Source organism: Peromyscus maniculatus, chromosome 3, assembly GCF_049852395.1.
Source record: "Peromyscus maniculatus bairdii isolate BWxNUB_F1_BW_parent chromosome 3, HU_Pman_BW_mat_3.1, whole genome shotgun sequence".
In the NCBI taxonomy this organism is placed as follows: Eukaryota; Metazoa; Chordata; class Mammalia; order Rodentia; family Cricetidae; genus Peromyscus; species Peromyscus maniculatus.
In genome coordinates this window covers 40,406,545-40,427,368 of record NC_134854.1, presented here as the reverse complement: position 1 = coordinate 40,427,368, position 20,824 = coordinate 40,406,545, and the positions used below count along the sequence as shown (strand labels likewise).

The following is a 20,824-nucleotide window of genomic DNA, read 5'->3' as shown; positions in this document are numbered from 1 at the left end:
ACAGACCACAGAGACAGACAAGAGCTCCACACAATGAGTGCATGACTAATGTGTATGTACCTATGAAAGCAAATGTATGTGTGGGTACTGTATAGCATACAGAAAAGAGAAAAAGACAAGCTAAATACAAGGAGATGAGAAAGAACTGAATGCAGGTAATGGGCACAAGTTATGAAAAAGAATATAAAGCTATTTTTTTCTAGTTCTAATTTTATCATGGATTTTTTTTTGGTTTTGGTGATGGGTAAATACATAAAATATATTCAATACTGAATGTGTAAAATCTAATGTGAAGCATCACAGCTTCTATTTAGAGTGCTAATTCTAACTGTATATGAGTTCTTTAAGTTGTATAGACTTTGGGTCTGGTTAATTTTAGTGTGTGATGTTTTTTATTTATTTGAAAGTTTTTTTTAAAAAATAAGTTTATAAAAAATGACTAATGAATGCACAGAAAGTACTAAATCTGTAACATAAAACCATAATTATTATCTTCATATTGAGTGCTTTTTTTTTATAGAGAGGGGGTAACTCTGAGGGAAAGGCTTTTTTTTTTTTAAGATTTCTTTATTTAATGTGCACATTGGTGTTTTGCCTGTATAAACTCTGTGTGAGGGTGTCAGATTCCTTGGAACTGGACTTACAGACAGTTGTGAGCTGCTATGTGGGTGCTGAGAATTGAACCTGGTCCTCTGGAAGAGCAGCCATGTCTCTTAACCACTGAACCGTCTCTCCAGCCCTGGTAGTTCTGTTTTTAGGAAGTTTTAGCAGCATTCCCTGTGGAAGTTATTTTTGTGCTTAGAACATTCTTGATAGGATTAAGTAAATAATGCATTCGGTGTCTATACACCAGGGAGTGAAAGTTTCTGGGTGTCTGCTGCCCTCTTGGTGACTTCATTTACCTTTTCATAATCCTACTTGACAAGCATGGACAGTGATGGCTACCTGTGAAGCTGGCTGTGTGACCATTACATGAGATGTTCATTAGAGGCCTTGTTAAAAATAGTGAGGGATGCTTCAAATTAACAGCTACCTGTAGCTAGAGTTTTCCTGGTCCTGCCTGGTCCACGGTCAGGACAAATCTCTCTCACCTGCCAGTCCTGCAGCTGCTCAGAGCCAACCAAGTAAACACACAGAGACTTATGTTACTTATAAACTGTATGGCCGTGGCAGGCTTCTTGCTAACTGTTCTTTTTCTTAAATCAACCCATTTCTATTAATCTATCTATAGGTTGCCACATGGATCGTGGCTTACCGGTATCTCAACATCTTCTCATGGTGGTGGCTGGCAGCTCTCTCTGCCTCAGCCTTCCACTTCCCAGAATTCTCTTCTCTCCTTGTCCCACCTATACTTCCTGCCTGGCCAATCAGTGTTTTATTTATTAACCAATCAGAGCAACACATTTAACAAACAGAACATCCCACAGCAGCTACCTGAAGTAATATCTAAGTTTTATAATTCAAGGATGGATTTAGCTTCTTATTAAGAACAAAAAGCTATAAGGAGCCACTCAGCTGATGGCGATAATGTAACTGCAAAGCATAAAGATTAAAGATAACATGCAGAGCCAGGCATGGTGGCACAAGCTCAGTCTGGGGACTGAGGAGGCTGCATGAGGAGAGGGAGATCAGGGGTGTGAGGTCAATCTGGGTTACAGAGCAAGACCTTATCTCAAAAATCAACCAACCACCAACAAAAGGAACCCCCAGCTTCATGGGGATTAAATACATTAAACAAATCTAAGGCTATAACAAATACTTGTCATTAAAGTTCTACTGCAAAGAATAGGTTTAACAATATGAAAGAAAAATTACAAGATTTCACCTTGAATAATGACATACTCTTAGTCACCTACTCTAATATACTCTGGTATATTAGGACACCAGTCAATGTCCTATTCTTTCTCTCAATTTCCTAGTATGTCACTAGACAATTTCCTTTTGGGAAGAAATCTGAGCAGTTGGTTACCCAGATAACACATTGAAAAGTCCAGCCAATTGGGGTACTACTGTAATCTCTGTAACTACTTGGGGGTGGGGATCTCTCTCTCTGATAGAAAGAGTTTGAATTTAAATCCAGTGGTTATGATGGTTGTGAGAGATTTCTCAGATATTTATTTTACTCTAGAAAAATAGCTGTATCCACAGAGAGGAAGCACATTCCAGTCATTCAAACAGACACCCTTCCCCAAGTGTTGCCTCCTATTCATTAACTCCTGATACCTAAGGCATTAGAGAGAAGGAAGAGGAAACTGGAAAAATACTTAAACAGTCACAATGGACTTAGAGAGTACCTAAGAAGGATGAGAAAATGCCATGCTGTACTTCAGTCTTGCAAACATCTTGAGGCTATGGAGAAGTCTTAGACTCCAGGGCATTAACATGAAGCAAATGAGAGCTTTAGGGAAAGAGGACCTGGTGGGCAAGATTAAGGACTGCTGTTTTGGGCTATGTTTTGTGCTTGAGGCATCCACTAAGAATCCCTTAAGTAATCTTACCTTTGTTTTCTGCCTTCAGTTCCTCCGCCATCAAGCTGTCTTGTCGGTTCCCAAGCACAAATGCGAGAAATGAGAGGATCAGGGCATCCAATATTCCAATGATAGCCAGGATATACGCCCAGCGGACAGAGCAGGCCCCAAGAGTGTACTTGTCTGTCTTTTCTCCACACATCCGTTTTACTTCATCTGAATCCCAGCCATCAGGGAAAATCATACAGCCAAGCACAAGACAGGCAGCTTAGAGAGAGGAGGACAAAAGGAAAAAGAATTAAGCATTTTGTTTAAAATTTTTTTTCCATTGTTTGTCAAACATTTCAAATGATTGATTTTGAGAGTAGCAAGTCTCAGTACCATTTCCTGCCCACCCCCTCCTTCTTAACAGAAAAGCAGGCCCTGAAGTCTGCAGCAGAGAAATTCAGGGCCTGGACTATATGAGCCCATGCACTCTGAGATAAGTTAACGTGAATTTAGCTATGAGAAAAACACTAAGAAATTGAATTTTTGTGCATGTTTGCAGGAAGCCTTCCATTGCAAATAGCCCAGAAGGAATCATCACACTGCAGGATGACAATTCAATGCTGGCTTTGAAGAGCAGTGACAGCAGCCAGATAAGGATTTAGGATAACATGGAGAATATCAGAGAGTTGATTGACTTTGACTCTTTGGGAAACATAACATTGTGATCCTCATCTCCAGTGTCCAGACATTTCTTGAAATTCTTACCATTGATACTTTCTATTCTAGTCTCTATTTTATTTCATTTTTGAAACATATATATATATATATATATTTCAATTATAATTACATCATATATTCTTTTCTTTCATCCCTCCAAACTCTACCAAGAACTCTCTTGCTCTCACTCAAATTATTGGTTCTCTCTCTCTCTCTCTCTCTCTCTCTCTCTCTCTCTCTCTCTCTCTCTCTCTGTGTGTGTTCTGTCTATAGCTCTCTTTATCTCTATATATACATTTCCATTATACATTCCTAAATACATAAATACAACCTGCTTAGTATGCATCAAGCTACACACATAGTTCAGGGCTGACCATTTGCTATTAGATAACCAATTGCTATGCTCTTCCCTTGAGGAGACCATTTCTCTTATTCTCAGCATTCCTTAGCTGCCTGTAGTTCTCTGTGTAGGGCTGAGGTTTCCTGAGCTGTTCTTATCCATGTTAGCATGTCTAATGGTGTTATCCTTGTTTAGGTCATGTTTAGGTGGCTCTGCTAAAAAAAAAAAAAAAAAAAAAAAAAAAAAAAAAAAAAAAAAAAGCCTGCAAATCACAGTAGCACAGTGTGACAATGCAGACTTTTAATAGAAATTAACAGAGCTAGGGAGAGAATTATTTTCTATATTTCAAATATCACTGCATATGGATACCTCCCCCTTTGTGTGTATGTGTGTGTGTGTGTGTGTGTGTGTGTGTGTGTGTGTGTTGTGTGTGCATTCATGCACTCGTAGATGCATGTGCAGGCTGGAGGTCAATGTCATGTCTTTACTCAGTTGCTGTCTACCTTTATTTTTTTTTTTATATATTTTAAGTTTATTCTTCTCTCATACATTACATCCCCACTTATCCAATCTCAGATCTTTATTGCTTGTGTATCAAGGACTTTTCTGACTGAACCATTATATCACATTGCCCTTTTTATTTTCTTTTGAGACAATCTGGCTATGCAGTCCAAGCTGGCTTTGACTCATGATCTTTCCACCCCAGCCCATGAAGTTCTGTGATTACAGGCACATGCTGTTATACCTAGTTCCAAATTCTTTTTCATTTAGAACACTGTCCTTCTAGGAGCTCTCACAGCTGTTGTTTATACTTAGCTTAGAACCTTTGTTCCTCTTGTGTGCTGTTAAGGTTATTTATTTATAACTACTGTCTCAAATAAAAGACTTAGCTTCCCAAGAAAAGAAACTTTGGTCATTTGTCGTATTTATAGAATGTAAAACAATGTCTTGAACAAAACAGGCACTAAAATACATGTGAATGGGGAAAATGGAAGATAAATGGATTATAATATCTGGGCCCTATACTCTAAAATGTAGTTAGTAGCAGTCAATACCACTACCATTAGTCAATGGCACAAATCTAGTGAAAGAGAGATTTAAATTTGGTGGCATTCATAGCCAGTTTTGTTATGACTATACAATAAATTACAAGTACTTGGGGTGGATTTAAATACAGTGAGCTGGTGAATTGAAAATATTTTCACATCGTGGCTTTGTCTTAGAACTTAGTACATAGCATGCTCTTTACAGCATTATTTAGAACAGATTATCCACAATCTAAAAAAATATGGTTTACATGAACAGAATTAATTTTATTTTGGACAATGCAGAAGATCTTTGTGTCTAAATTATATTTGAAAAGTTTCTAAATTACTTTGAACATTCCAAAAATATTATATATATATATATATATATATATTTTTTTTTTTTTTTCATCAGTTGAAGGACATCTAAGTTTTTCCCATTTCCCATCTATTGTCATTAGAGCAGCACTGAGCATGGCTGAGTAGGGGGCACTGTAGTAGTCTATTGAATTCTTAGGGTACATGCCAAGAAATGGTATAACTGATGAAAATGTGATACATATACACAATGGAATCTATTCAGCTGTAAAAAAATGAATTCATGAAATTTTCAGGTAAATGGATAGAAATGGAAAATATTATATTGAGTAAAGTAACCCAGACCAAGAAAGACAAATGCCTCATGGTCTCTCTTATTTCTGCATCCTAGTTCCCAATTGAATCTTTATATTTGATTATATAACTTGTAGTTACTTGTAGTAACTGAAGTGTGTGTGTGTGTGTGTGTGTGTGTGTGTGTGTGTGTGTGTGTGTGCGCGCGCGTGCATGCACAAACTCTAGAGTTGGGGATAGTAGGACACAGGTACTGTGAAGGGGGACACCAGAGCAGGGAAACTAAAAGAGGCATAGAAGAGAAGCAGAGATAAATAAAAACAAGGATGTTTGACAAAGCCACAGGGAAACATTCTTTTATAAGCTCACTTAAAATACATATATAGTATATGCATACATAAACACACACGCACGCGTGTGTGCGCGCGCGCGTGCACACACACAGAAAGAGAGAGAGAGAGTTTAAATGGAATTATACCACACAGAATAACATTCCCTCTGCAACAGCCACAAATTATTTAACAAAAATCCTAGTGTCGGGCATGGGAAACTTCTCTTTGCATTGTTGGTCACAGGGATTTGAGAGACTCCTTGCAAAATATAGGCTATTGCCATTGCCTCAATTGTCTCCCAGAACTTGAAGATAAGATCCTACTGCTGAAGACACTACACACCTAGAATACAGGATTTGGAATAATTGAACTCTCATAGAATCAGAAGGTGCTATACAAGTTGTCAAGGGAGGAAAACCATCAATGGTACTCCCTAGCTGTGAAGTCTGTGAACCACCACAACAACTGACCTGATGGAATAGAATATCCCTAATGGGGCAATAGTGGTACTTTTATCTTGGGGGCAACCAATAGCTCTGGACTGAAGTCCAGATCAATGGGAGTGGATTTGTGCCTGGTACTGCAAACCTACTGGTGCTGGCCACATCATATACCTGAGAGGACACCCAATTACTGCTATTTTCTAAAAACCAATATAATTTCTGACTGTATTTTCAATGTTTACTTATACCCATAAATAAGTGTAGTTCCTACTCTTCACCAAAGAATCTTCTTTGTGTAGCAGATAGAAACAACTACAGAGGTCCGCAACTGGAGGGAAATCCAAAATGGAGGGAATAAGTTACTGTGGAATGCCTAGCCCCAGTTAGTACATCTAAAACACAACCTAAGGCTTAGGGAGCATTGTGGAAGAGGGGGAAGAAAGATTATAGGAGCCAGAAGACCAGGATTTCTGTGAGACACTGTCTTTTAGACATGACAAGGAAGTTTGCACCCATGAAATCTCAACAATAAAGTTGCCTAAACAAGATGTGCACAATGACAATACCAGTTGTGCTGGCTAGTTTTATGTCAACAGACACAAGAAAGAGTCATTTGGGAAGAGAGAATCTCAGTTATGGTTTCTATTGCTGCAACAAAACACCATGACTGAAAATCAAGATGGGGAGGAAAGGGTGTATTTGGCTTACACTTTAGCATTGCTGTTCATTACTGAAGGAAGTCAGGACAGTAACTCAAACAGGGCAGGATCCTGGAGGCAGGAGCTGATGCAAAGGCCATGGGAGGATGCTGCTATTGGCTTGCTTCCCCTGGCTTGCTCAGCCCACCTTCTTGTAGAACCCAGGACCACCAGCCCAGGGATGGCACCACCTACCATGGGCTGGGACCTCCCCCATTGGTCACTAATTGAAAAAATGACTTATAGCTGGATCTCATGGAGACATTTTCTCAACTGAGGCTCCTTCCTCTCTGATGATTCTAACTTGTGTCAAGTCAACACACAAACCAGCCAGTATAGAAGGCAAGCTGATCAAGCTCTGAGAAGCAAGCCAGAAAGCCACACAAGAGTGTGGTCTCTGAGTCAGTTCCTGCCTCTAGATTTCTGCCTTGAAGTTTTGCTCTGACTTCCCTCAGTGATGAAGTGTGACCTGAGAGTTATAAAGTTATAAGGTTAAATAAGTCCTTTCCTCTCCAATAGCAGTAGAAACCCTAAGATACATACATACATAGAAGCAACACCACATGAATTTGGGAGGTTATATATATATATATATATATATATATATATATATATATATATGTGTGTGTGTGTGTGTGTGTGTGTGTGTGTGTGTATAAATGTAATTACATAAGAAAGGTTCTTGAATTTAAGAGTGGGGGCATGGAAGAGTTGGAGGAGAGGGAGGGGTAGAAATGATGTAAATAAAGTACTCATATATGAAAATAAAAAGAAAACTGACCATGCAGAAACACCTTTCTCTTTTGAATACACAAGCCCCTGTAGGTTTCCTAATGCCTGACTGACCTGACACAGCTCAGAACAACGAAACACATCAGGGCACAGATGAACAATGCTCATTTAAAGTCCTTTGTGCTTCATTTCTCCACCCAGAAGGCAGGAGAACCAGGCCTCCCTGCTTGCCAATCACAGCACAGTAAGAGATTTTGTGTTTTCTTTCTTAGATCAATTAGATCCATGTCATTTGCTAATGCAACCAATTTCCTAATGCTTAAGAGCAGTTAATATCACATAGAGAAATACTTTGGGCCCAGCTAAGCCTAGAGTAGGTTTCTGGGCTCCCCACCCTGATTGTCTCCATAGGGAAGACCAATGTGCCCGACTCTGAACATGATGAGCTGCAGCTGGACACCCGGACACTTTAGGACAAGTAGAACATGGTGCTAGTAGGGATACATACTGGGGAATATTGAGGAGCATTTCAACAATTTCAAAATTAGGTAGTCTTTACAGAATTGAGTTAAAACAAATGGTCATAATGGAAAGGTTAAGTGTCAGAGAAGTACACAGCCACAAATGGACAGCCTGGCTAGACTGCAGGTTTGGGGGATGGTGTCATCAAATAGACTTTTTTTTTTTAAAGCTCTTCCTGCTTCAAAGGTAGACTCAACTATCTTTTAAATTTGTATTTCCGCAAATTCTGAGTTACAACTTGCAACTGACAAAAAAGTAGAGGTGGAATATCCCCAAACCACCAGAGAACTGGAATAGAAATCCAGTGCTCTCTTTTCCAAGTGCATCACTCCCCACATTAAGTTCTCAGTGAAGAACATGCAAACAGATGGACAAAACAGTGTGTAACTGTTCTTTGTGCAATGGACACTTTCCTGAAAAACTGTGGTTGCAATGTTCTGAGATGATTTTTGTAGCTAGAGTTTTCCTGCCTGGCCCACAGTCAGGACAAATCTCTCTCACCTGCCAATCCCGCAGCTGCTCAGACCCAACCAAGTAAACACAGAGACTTATATTGCTTACAAACTGTATGGCCGTTGGCAGGCTTCTTGCTAACTGTTCTTATATCTTAAATTAATCCATTTCTATTAATCTGTATGTTGCAAAGCAGCTCATGGCTTACTGGTATCTTTTTTTTTTTTTTTTTTTTTTTGGTTTTTCAAGACAGGGTTTCTCTGTGTGGCTTTGTGCCTTTCCTGGATCTCGCTCTGTAGACCAGGCTGGCCTCAAACTCACAAAGATCTGCCTGCCTCTTCTTCCCGAGTGCTGGGATTAAAGGCATGTGCCACCACCGCCGCCGACTTACCCATATCTTAACATGTTGCTTCTCATCATGGCGGCTGGCAGTGTCTCTCTGACTCAGCCTTCCTGTGCCCAGAATTCTCTTCTCTGCTTGTCCCACCTATACTTCCTGCCTGGCTACTGACCAATCAGCATTTTATTTATACAGAGTGATATCCACAGCAGATTTTTATTTTCAATAATCTAAAGGAGGTGGGGGGTTTAGAAAAATTATAAAAAGCTGAGCAGGAAGGTTAGGGTTTGAGCTCCTCTAGAAAACTGTTTAGGTCTACCTGGCTAGGACACCCTGGTCTCATACAAGCTGTAGCACCCTGATATGTACCCAGGTTTTCCATTTTTTTTTTGTCAACCTTTCCTTAACATGAACTTTTTGATATTTTCTAGTTGATCTGTTTTGAAATGTAAATTGATGTAAATTAGGATTAAAAATACCACAAATGCATTTAAATGCTTTAAAATTGAAGATAGCTCTCATATAACAAAAGCTCCCCCAACAATGTATTATCAAAACATGCTTCTTTACCTTCCTCCTTCTCCTTAGCTGTTTTAGTTGTGAAAGGGAAGGCCCTCCAATTTTAGTGCATTTAACTTAAGTTATGAAAACAGATGAGGCTCTGTTGGCTTCCTTGAATCAATGCTTGGGTGCTGTGATAAATCCTGTTTTCTTGCAATCTATTAGCCATACTTTCCTAGTCTGCATGATGTGTATAGTCAATAGACACTAACAGCTGTTCTCAGTCCTGAGTAGGAAGTCCCTGCAAGACCCCTAGCTGCCTTAGTTGGAATAGAAGAAACAGTGCTCTTCTTGGCTTTATATTAACTATTTGTAAGTCAGTCAACCCTAAGATAATGTGCCATCTCTACAGTAAACAAGGGTCCAGAATATCTGACTAATTCACACATTGTGTCCTGACCACCAGGGATAGGAGAGAATAAATCCAATTGGGAAATTATTTTTTTTTTTAAAAAGACTTTTTTATTATAATGCCTAACTTCCTTGCAACTAGATATTCCTTCATTTTTGCAACAACTTTACTGGGTGTATAGCAGAGAACATTCTTCAATGCTCAGGAGAAACTGAAGCTCACATGTTGGAGGTAAGCATGCAAAGGTGGAAAGAAACCACAGCTCTATTATATGGTGCCATATGTCCTCCTGATTTAGAAGATGTAAGGTGTCTTTTTGAGGGTTTCAGTGTGTTCCAAGTGATTTAAAAGTGTCCACATTCTACAATGGCACTCTGATCAAGGCTGCTGATCCCACATGAGTTCTGAAATAGTTCAGAAATGGTTCCCAAGAGCCACTAATTACAGTGGCATTTTTCTTGTTAAAGAGCTGAATGTGATCTCTGTGGAGGAAACATCCTTAGATAAACCCACAAGCCTTTGCAGTAGGCTCTGTCTCCAAAGGGAAATGGAGGAAGATGGGAAAAGCAGCGAAAGGGGGGTTTCTTGGGTCTGCTTTTGTGCTTGTCTCACTGTCCCACCAGGGCTTTGAAGGCTGTAAACTAAGAACTACCCATTTCTAAACAGAAAGAGAAACCTAAATTCTTCCTTTAAGGAAATCCCTGAACTGCTCACAAGCAAGATAAATTGCCTCATGTTGCTGAGGCACTTGAGGGGAACAAGATAAAAAAGAGGGACCAGCATTCACTTAACTCTATCAATTATTTGGGCATACAGTTACTGGAAAAATAGATGCTGGCAGAGGCTTCTGGGCCATGGAGGGCAAACATTCACACAGGATTGTCACTGAACACCTGGTAAAAAGAGACAGATGCCTCCCTCCCACCACTTCCCCATCAGCTCATGGCCAGCCATCTTGAGCTAGGCTATTTATATCTCTGGAGAAAGGTTTAATATTTACAGCTCAGTTTACTTCTGGAGTTACTTGATGACCCAGGACATGAACTACTGTGGTTTTGAGTGTGGCTGAGAAAACAAGTTGTATCCTGGAAGATTATGGTTTTATACAACATATTTTTGTGGTCATTTAATTTGGGGTCATAACATGAAAGACATAATAGCTTTGAGAATGGTTTGGTTAAGAGAAAATATAAACAGATTCTAGGTTGTCAGAAGATGAGAGTCAGTAAGTGGCATCTAGTGATAAGAAAAGCTGCTATACCCTGCCAGCCACTTAGCTCCAACTTTCTTGAATAAAGGGTTCCATAATATAATACTAATGGTGTTGTGAGAATTTGGCATCCACTCACACCTGCAGAGACAAGCTCTACAGTTAGTGGAGAAAAAGTTTTTTATAGAATAGGATGCCAAACAAAAGGAAAAGTGCTTGATTGTATGATATCAGTTTAAATCCATCTAGGTCTTGAGGGTTAGCTACATAAGAGGATAGTGGTATGGCTGAGTCAGACAATACTTGTCTAACATCAGCAAGGTACATGGCTCAACCCAGCCTGGAAAAAAGTCACATATAATAAAAATTAGAATCTAGAATGTAAAAACATTTAAAAGGCCATTCTAATCAGCACAACACTGCTAGATGAGTTGATTTATAATGTATCACAGGTCCAAATTATATGAAATCCTGAATGTTGTTGTTGACTGTTTTTCATTATTTACAGTGGCTGTCCCTTAAGCAACTGCTGTCCTGATCAGAGACTGAACCTCCACTGTTACTAGCAGTGGTTCAGCTGCAAGGGTCATAGCCTGAGGGAATTCTGTTCCCTCAGGCACCCACTCTTTCAAAGCTAGTAAGGGAAACTTTAACTAGATCTCTATCCCTTTAAAAAAACTCACTGTTCAAAGACTGAGGTGGATTCTGTTCACTCAAAGAGCCTGAATAGCAAGTAGCTAACCTTCTCCCTTTGCTTGTGCCTTCCAAAAAATTGGGCGTCTCTCTGCTCAGCCCCCACTTGAGAACCCTAGCTACAGGTGGTTCTTCCTTACCACTTCTATCAGCTACTTGCTGACTCAGCCTCCTGATTGAAGGTTAATTTTTTTTAATCAAACAAATGTAACACATCTTTGCATTGTTTAACAAAAGCAGTAGGAAAAAATGCAACACAAAAATAATATTCCACAACAGAATGTGGTATCATTAATAGAAAATACAGTGTAAGAATAGCTACTGTTTATTGAATGCGTCTTAAATATGAGTACACTTTATATGAATTTTCTCATTTAATCCTTAAGTAAAGATCAGAGAAACAAGAGAATTCTTCTTTCCAACTCAGTCTGTTTCCACAGAGAGGCATTTTCCTGTAAACATTCTCAACCCCTTAGCCCCATTCCTCATCTTCCACAGAGGTAATATATGAAGGAGAGAACTGGGCTTATCTGCCCCAACCCCTTCCTGATTTACCTTATGAGTTTTTGAGTTCTGCCTGTATCAACCAGTTTTGCACTACTCTAATGAAATGCCCAAGGCAGCCTACTTGTGAAGAAGAAAGGTTTATTTACTCTATAGCTTTAGAAGCTTTTAGTTTGGGTTGCTCTGTTAGTTAAGCTTCTGGTGAGGCCCTAATGGTGGAAGCATTCTGGTGGAAACAATTGACAATTCAAGGCAGTAAGCCTGAAATAAAGCCTCAGAGTTAGGCTCAGTCTTTTACAACTTACACCCCAGATACCAGCTTTCACTTTGCTGGCAGAACTCTTAACTAAGGGCTTCCCACTAGGCCCAAGCTCTTAGAGATTTTACCACTTCTCTTTTCTTTTCTTTTTTAAACTTTTTATTGATTCTTTGTGGATTTTCCATTGTGTATCCCAATCCCATTCACCTCTCCATCCCTTTATAACTGTCCTCTGCCCTTGCAACCTCCCCCCATTAAAATAAAATTTAAAAGAAAAACAAAAGACAAAAACAAATAAACAAACAAAAAAAGAAAGTAAAAAGAAAAAAAGGTCTCAGCATGGAAGCTGTAGTGTGGCACAGTGACACAGTTTACCCTCTAGTCCACACATCTTTTCTTGTAAGTGTTCACTTCAATGAGTCATTGGTCTGCTTTGAGGCCTCTGGCTTCTGCTACACTGCCAATTTTAGGCTTTCACTGGGACTCCTCTTGGATTTACTGTTGTTGCCTTGTGTCATGGAGATCCTGTAGCTTTGAATCTGCAGGTACTGCCCCACCACATGCTCCAACAATTCATAGATGAAGTGGATGTTGGGGTGGGCCAACTCATAGCCTTGGTTCTGGGCCCCGGTTGCAGTTGAGTTAGTCATCCTGCCAGCTTTTCTTCATGGTCACCCCCAGGGCAAGCTCTCCAGCACTGCCCCAGCTAGTTCACCCACTGCAGCAGGCAGCAGGAGCCAGTTCGGTTCTCCTGCTCTCATGCCTTCAGGTGGCTCGCCTACACAGCACCCACACCTCCATGGCCAGCTCTATTGTTTTGCTCAGGTGAGGTGCAGGGCCCACTCTCCTGAGCTCTGCATCCAGTGAGGTACAGCACCAGCTCTCCCACTCTCATACCTTCGGGCCAGCTCAGATCTATAGTGCTGTCCAGGTGAGGTGCAGGGCAAAGGGTCAGATCTACAGTGCTGTCCAGGTGAGGTGCAGGGCAAAGGGTCAGATCTACAGTGCTGTCCAGGTGAGGTGCAGGGCAAAGGGTCAGATCTACAGTGCTGTCCAGGTGAGGTGCAGGGCAAAGGGTCAGATCTACAGTGCTGTCCAGGTGAGGTGCAGGGCAAAGGGTCAGATCTACAGTGCTGTCCAGGTGAGGTGCAGGGCAAAGGGTCAGATCTACAGTGCTGTCCAGGTGAGGTGCAGGGCAAAGGGTCAGATCTACAGTGCTGTCCAGGTGAGGTGCAGGAAAAAGGGTCAGATCTATAGTGCTGTCCAGGTGAGGTGCAGGGCCAGTCCTTCTGTGTGCTGCAGTTGGTGACCACCTTTCTTAATGGCACCAAGTCTTCAACACTTGTCCTAACCAACAACTTTTCATGACAAAAATTCTCAATAAATTAAGAATAAATATAATATGACACAAACATAATAAAAGTCATCCACAAGAACTCACAGTCCACATTATACTCAATGATGAAAACCTGAAAGCTTCTAAGATCACAAGACATGAATGCTTATTCTTATTATTTCAAGTCAACATCTACTTAAAAGTAATATTTTAATGTTTTCAAAACTGGAAAGTTCAAAAATTGTTTAAATAAAATGCATGAAAATATTGTGTACTAAAACTACTGGAAATGTAACTAATCTCAAAAGAAGACATTCTCTTGCCACCCTTCATCAGAAAGGACCTTACTTAGGGGGACACCATATTAATACATGCACACATTGTAACAGGTGAAGGGACTCTGGCCTTCTCGAGGGTGGGGAGCGTGGCTCTGGCAGACTGGGCCCTTCTCTCCCATTCTCTCTGCCTTGCTAAAAACCATCAGATTACATTTCTGAAGCAAGGCCCAATGTCTATTCCCTTAGTTGGCCACTTCCTCCTCCTGAGGCTGATTGCCAAGGTCCAGCTATCAAAATGTTAAAATCCAGCAATCAATCCCTTTGGCTCACCTAATAAATGTGCCCAATCAAAATGTGCCACCACATTCTAGACCATTCTAACACAGACCTCCCCCTTTTCTCTTCTTAAGAATGACACCTGCGAGGTCATTGGCTGCTGTTTTTCTGCCTGAGTCAGAAAGAAGCCACTTTAACATTTCCTCCCCACTTAATAAAGGAGTTCTCTGTGAAAATTGGTGTTTGCGTGGGGTTTTCACCCCACCAGATTAGGGGTGCCTAATCTGAAGTCCAGGAGGAAGTCCCTGTTGTGCAAGGTGGAGGGGGTGTCATCTCCTTCAACAGATACCTAGGTGGTGCTTCTTCACACAGTTCAGTCTTTCTCTTCCCATGTACACATACAAACACCCACCCATCCAATCCCCACTCACATCCCCTCCCCAGTTCATACCCTCACAACCACCCCCACACTCATTCAGAGCTCCTTACCCTCCCACATCTACCCAGCCTCCCCAACACCAACATATATGTATACCCTTCTCTCTCAAGTGCTGGTCTTTACAGTTTAAGAACTGCATAATCTGTACAGCAGCTGTCAATGTCCCTATAGAGAGAGCTAGTTATGTCATTCAGGAAGATATAATCCAGTCTAGATCTTGATTTTTCACTGGAAAAGGGTAGAACAACACCATGGGTTTTGGATACCAAAACCTTGAGCGAACTGTTCCCTGTAATTTTCTTGTCTTCAGTTCCATGGGATTCTTCAATCTCATCTCATAGGTGCTTAGAGATAAAGGTTATGAAGACTCCAAGGGGCTGATTTATTTATTACATTTAAAACAAAAAACCGTGAGTTGCCTCAATATTTTTTTTGTCTCTATACTTCCACTGCCCCTTTGCAACTATTTATTGGGGAACTAAAAATAAGTAAGATATACAGGTAAGATTTTCCAGTAACTTCTGTGTTGAAAATGCTGTTTCTTTAGGATAAGAAGCTGTCCCTGGAAGAAATAGAATTGGAAAGGCAATAGGTGTGAAAAATATTGGATAAAAACCACAGAAGAGAGTAAGAAAAATCAGCATGCTAAATGTTCTGTCAAAAAATTTTCACATATCTTTCAACTTCATATTTTAGCAGCAGTAGTCAAAAGTTTATAGATAGAACCTCACCAGTAGGACATTTGAAGAATAGTGCCTGAGTCAGAACAATGCCTTCCTTTGACTGAAATGGAATTTGACCCAGTCATTCTTAACTGGCCTGTGAAATGTCCAGAAGGTGATTTTGCTTTGAACATGGGTATTGAATGGCTCCAGGCAGAGCAGTCAGGAGGTTTTGGAAGATGCACGGGGAGCTAAGATTTGCATCCTGCCTTGAGTGATCCTTGTTACCTTGGTACTTGTTATTTTTGTCCTTTAACCATTGCCCCCAGGGTCCTTCATGCCATTTGAAAATCTGCTGTGATTCATTCATCACTCTCATGAGACTGGGCTATGGCTGATAGAATTATAGACTTTGATGCTCTGAAGCATTTTAAATTCTGGAATGCCCTTATGTGAATTACTGGCAAACTTAGAGGTATTAATTCTTACTGGGGATCAGCATATGGTCATCAGTAGCCCTTCAAGTTTCTTCTTCTTCTTCTGCCTCCTCTTCTTGTTAAATGAAAACTGAGACCATCTAGAACAGCCAGAGTTGGTCTTGATTGCTCGTTTCCTGGCCACAGTGATAGAAAAACATGTATTTACTGTTGTCTAATGCTGCCCACTTCCTCTCTCCAAGGTATTGTTTGTATTCTTCAAAGGGAAGTTGATTCATGCATTTATGTGTGGTGTGTGTGGTTTATGTACTTGTCATATTGGTGTGTGCATGTGCATGGGGAAGCCAGGGCTGATGTCAAGTATTTTTCCTGATTGCTTCCACCTTCAGTTTTTGAGACAGGGTCTCTCACTGAACCTAAAGTTAATTGATTTGAACTTCAAGAATCCACCAGCACTGGAGTTATAGGATATCTGCTGCCATGCCCACTTTTTTCCTCTAGGTGCTAGGGATATGAATTTAGTCAGGTTGCTTTCATGACAGGAATTTTACTGGCAGCCATTTCTTCAGCCCTGGAAGTTGAGTTTTATATACAAAAGAAATACATTGGATTTTGTTGATTCTAAAACATCAATAATACATAGGTTAAACATTTTCTAACTTGTGATATGTATTGATTTTCTGTTGCTGAGATAAAAACCACTGAAAACACAATGGCTTAACTTACATAATAGGAGAAAATCTTTGCCAGCTATACTTCTTCAGAAAAGGGATTACTATCTAAACTACATAAAGAACTATAAAAATCAAACAGCAGGGAACAAAACTTCTATCTAAGGAATAGGCTAATGAACTCAACAGACAATTCTAGAATGAGAAACATAAATGACCAATAAATATTTTTAAAAAGATTCAACATCCTTAGTCATCAGGGAAGCATAAGATTAAACCACTTTGAGATTTCATTGGGTATCATCAAGGAAACAAAGCCAACAAATGCCAATAAGGATATGGGGAAAGAAGAACTGATTGGACTTTAATTGGTGCAGCCACTATGGAAATCATGTGGAGGCTTCTAAAACATAAAAAGTAGAACTACATCTGATTCAGCTATACCATTGTGGGGAATGTACACGAAAGATTTTTACCACTAAGATATTTGCATTGCATATCTGTGTTTATTAATGCTCTAGTCACAATACCAAGAACATGGAATTAGCTTAGATACCCATCAACATATGAAAGGATAAGGAAAACAAGGCTAATATACACAATAACATTTTATTCAACAATAAAGAAAATAAAGCTTAAGGTTCACAGGAAAATAATTAGATCTGGAAATTACTAAATGAAGTGACTCAGACTTACAAAGACAAATACTGCATATTCTCTCTCATATGCAGACACTAGTTTTAAATATGTGTGCATGTGGTGGAAATACGGGACATGAAAAATAGGACATGAAACTAAACGGGACAACTCAAAGGGAAACAGGATTTGAGGAAGGATTGACAGGATATGAAACAGGAATAGTCAACTACTGGGTCTAAAAGGAACAAAAGTCTACAGAGGAATCAAGGAAGGAAGATCACAGAAAATGTGCAGAAAAATGCTGTAATGAAATCTATTAATTAATTTGTAAAAAATCTATTAATTTATACACACAGAACATTTATGCTTTAAAACAATATACACTTATTAGCCTATTGCTTTATAGAACAGAATTTCAACATGCATCTCAGAGACAAAAATAATGTTTTGATAGGATTGTATTCCTTTCCAGAGGTTCTAGGGAACAATCTACTCCTTTCACTTTTCAGCTTCTTAATAATTCACTCTCAAACATCCCTTGGGTCACAAGAGCATTCATTTTCATCTTTAAAACCAGCATTGGTAGCTATGGTGGGTTGAATGTTCGTATATCCTCTGAAACCAAACACAGAACCCTAATCCCCCATGCAATGGTATCTGGTGGTGAAATATTCGGAACATAATTAAATTATGAGGGTAGAGTTCTCATGAATGGAGTTAGCTCCTTTATTAAAAGAAACCACACAAGGCAATAATGAGAAGACAGCCATCTTCAAAACAGGTACCCTCACTGGACACTGGAACTGTGGCATTTTTATCTTGCATTTCACACCCTCTAGACTCATGAGAAATGTATCAGTGGTTGAAGGTGTCCAGTACAAGGTACTTTGTTATTGCAGTCTAATGAAAAAAGAGTGTGATTAGTCTGTCTCATGTAGCATTTCTCTCTCTCTCTCTCTCTCTCTCTCTCTCTCTCTCCTCTTTTACCTTTACCACTGTAAAGGCCCACTCAGATATTATAAACTCTCCATCATAAGGCCAGTTGATTAGTCCCAGACCATTACTCTTTCAATCAGACCCAAGAATTGGAAAGGGAATGAGGCTTGGGGACTAAGAGTTACAGAATGGAAAAACAACATGTGAATGTGTGTGTGTGTGGGGGGGCAAAAGTTGTTTAATTAGAGCATGTAAATACTAAAATACAGGTGTGAATACAACTATTAAGAATAGGAAGATAACTAGCATCAACAAAAAAAAAATACAGTATAGCTGACCATCTTAAGGGGAGACAAAACAAATAGCTTTTAAATGCTAATAATTATAGCCAAAGAAATGAGATCTTACTAGTAGACTCAAACTGAGGAGATCTAGGGTTGTACATTACACAATAACATTTGAATTCAATCTCTCTACATCAACATCAGTGTTTATCTCTTCTACTGGATGTGTAGCAAATACCAGAATTGATCAGGAGTGGCCATCTCTAGTCAGGGTATTTTTCCTGGATAGATTCCTCCAGATAACAGGAAAAAAATGATTTTCCATTCTTGAATTTGGATGAGGAAACTGTATATATTTTTCTAGTGTCAGGTCATAGAATGCTGCCTAGAAACCTCAAGTGATGCATGGATTGCAGAAGCTGGCAAGGACCCTTGGGCCTTCTATATAGTGACAAGCATTTAGTTTCTACCAACCAGCCAAGCTTATCCTTGAGAACAGGGAAAAGAATTCTAGACACAAAAATGTCTGCCTTCTTCTTGCCCTTTCTTTGTTTCTGATATATTTTAAGTCTTTGGCCTCTCTGATTTGCCTTAGAATTTCCCTGTTGCGGCATATTAGTTAAAGATGTGTTACATTCTTTAATGCTGTGGAATGTTTGCTCAATGATGCAAAATTGTGTTGCATTCTTTTATGTTGCATTTATTTAACTCTGTAAAGTTGTGTTGCTTTGCCTGTCTAAAAACACCTGACTGGTCTAATAAACAGCTGAATGGCCAATAGCTAAGCAGGAGAGAGAAATAGTTGGGGCTACAATGTAGAGAGACTAAATATGAGGATCAAGAAAAGGAGAAGGAGGAGGATGCCAGACACCTGCCACCCAGCAGCCCAGCCACCCAGTCAGCTATGGAGTAAGAAGAAAAGAAGGGTACATAGAATGGAGAAAGGTAAAATCCGAGAAGCAAAAGATAGATGGGGTGATTTAAGTTAAGAAAAGCTGGCTAGAAACAAGCCAAGCTAAGGCTGGGCATTCATAAGTAAGAATAACCTCCATGTATTTATTTGGGAGCTGGGTGGCTGGCCCTCAAAGAGTAAAACAAAACAAAACAAAACAAAAAAAACAACTACATTTCCCTCTTATTAGTTTTGTAATTAAACAATGTTACATGGTTTTATACTATTCTTGCCTCTCAGCCATGGCCATGTTTGACTTGGCATTATGTATGACTAAGCATTATGCTTAAATCTCCAGCTCCCATCCTCCAAACCTTACCTCATCTTGGATGCATCCCTTTCTGCATTGGGTAGAGAATCTTATTGATTTCTTACATTCTATTCCATAGGAAGTTTTTTCAGTCATTTCAGTGGGATCAATAGAGAGCTCAACAAGGCCTTTATATCCCAGAAGAGAGCTAAATATAGAAAAGTCTAAAACATGACTAGAGGAAGCAGAAAAGACACAGTTCCATGTAGAATTTCTCCAGTGATGGAGAGGAAGTGAGAGACAGAAGGATGGACAGACAGACAGACAGACACACACGCGCACGCGCACACACCCACACACACACCATCTGAACACCTTTTGTGAGGACCCATTAGGGTGTCTGTCAAAGACAGTGAACTGAAGACACCAGAGGCCCCTTGAGTTTCTCAGTGGATGTGGCCTTTTCAGGACACAATTGCTGTAACAGATTATTTTCATCTGGTGTGTGGTCATTGTGTTCTGGTGGTTCCTAGAAGGACCCAGTTTGTATGTCAAACTTCATCAGGGAATTTTCAAAGCTGGTTGGGAGTGGGGTTTGTTTTTTTATTTCTGGCTGACAGCCCTGAACTTGCTGAAATACGTATTTTTAGTGTACTAGCTGAAATGCTAGCTTCTGTTGTTTCTGATTCTTACCTGACTGAACATTATGTACTCTATTAAGTGGTGAGCTCTAGAGTGAATTAAGCCTAATGGAGCGTGAACCTAGGTCTCCATTTATTGCCTGTCAAGCACATAGCTGTACTGGATTTGATTTGACATGGTGCTTTAGATGTGGCTGACTGATGATGTAACTGCTCCTCTGGATACTGGTCATCATCATATGCTAGTCTATCTGGATGTCTCCATCATATGCTAGTCTATCTGGATGTCAGCATCATATGCTAGTCTATCTGGATGTCTGTCCTTGTTGACATCATCTCTTTTTCTCCCTAGAATGTCACAATTGAAGTTACTCAGGCTTATTAGCATCTTTTTTTTTCCTTTTTAAATAGATGTTGTCAAGAATTGGATGTTACAGGCTGCTTAATCTCCAATGCTATTAATTAATTTTAATACTGGTCATTCAAGTACAATCATAAAAACAAATATTATCCATATAATTGTCCAGTAGATATCTAACTCCCATTTTAGAGCTAGTATACAAAGTAAGTTGTCATTAGGTGTTTTATAAATATCCTTTCTCCTTCAACCTGAAAACTGACTTCCTGTTAGTAATTTACCTATAGACTTCTTAGTAGCCTGATCCAGTAAGTTCTTTTACTTAAAGAAGGGAGAAAGTAAACAATACTTTTAAAATGTGATTCTTTGATGCTAAGATAAAAACCAACAACAAAAAGGAGATGATTGAATGTTAT

At 39.6% G+C, this 20,824-nt stretch overlaps 1 protein-coding gene across 2 annotated transcripts in view; it reads right to left on the bottom strand.

Annotated features, from left to right (window-relative positions):
• Lhfpl3 (LHFPL tetraspan subfamily member 3) overlaps positions 1-20,824 on the bottom strand; it is a 568,397-nt gene that overhangs the window by 172,958 nt on the left and 374,615 nt on the right. For both annotated transcript variants that reach the window (XM_016008807.3, XM_016008806.3), the window contains exon 2: positions 2,499-2,735. In XM_016008807.3, coding sequence (XP_015864293.1) covers positions 2,499-2,735 — 237 coding nt within the window. The remainder of the gene's footprint in view (positions 1-2,498; positions 2,736-20,824) is intronic.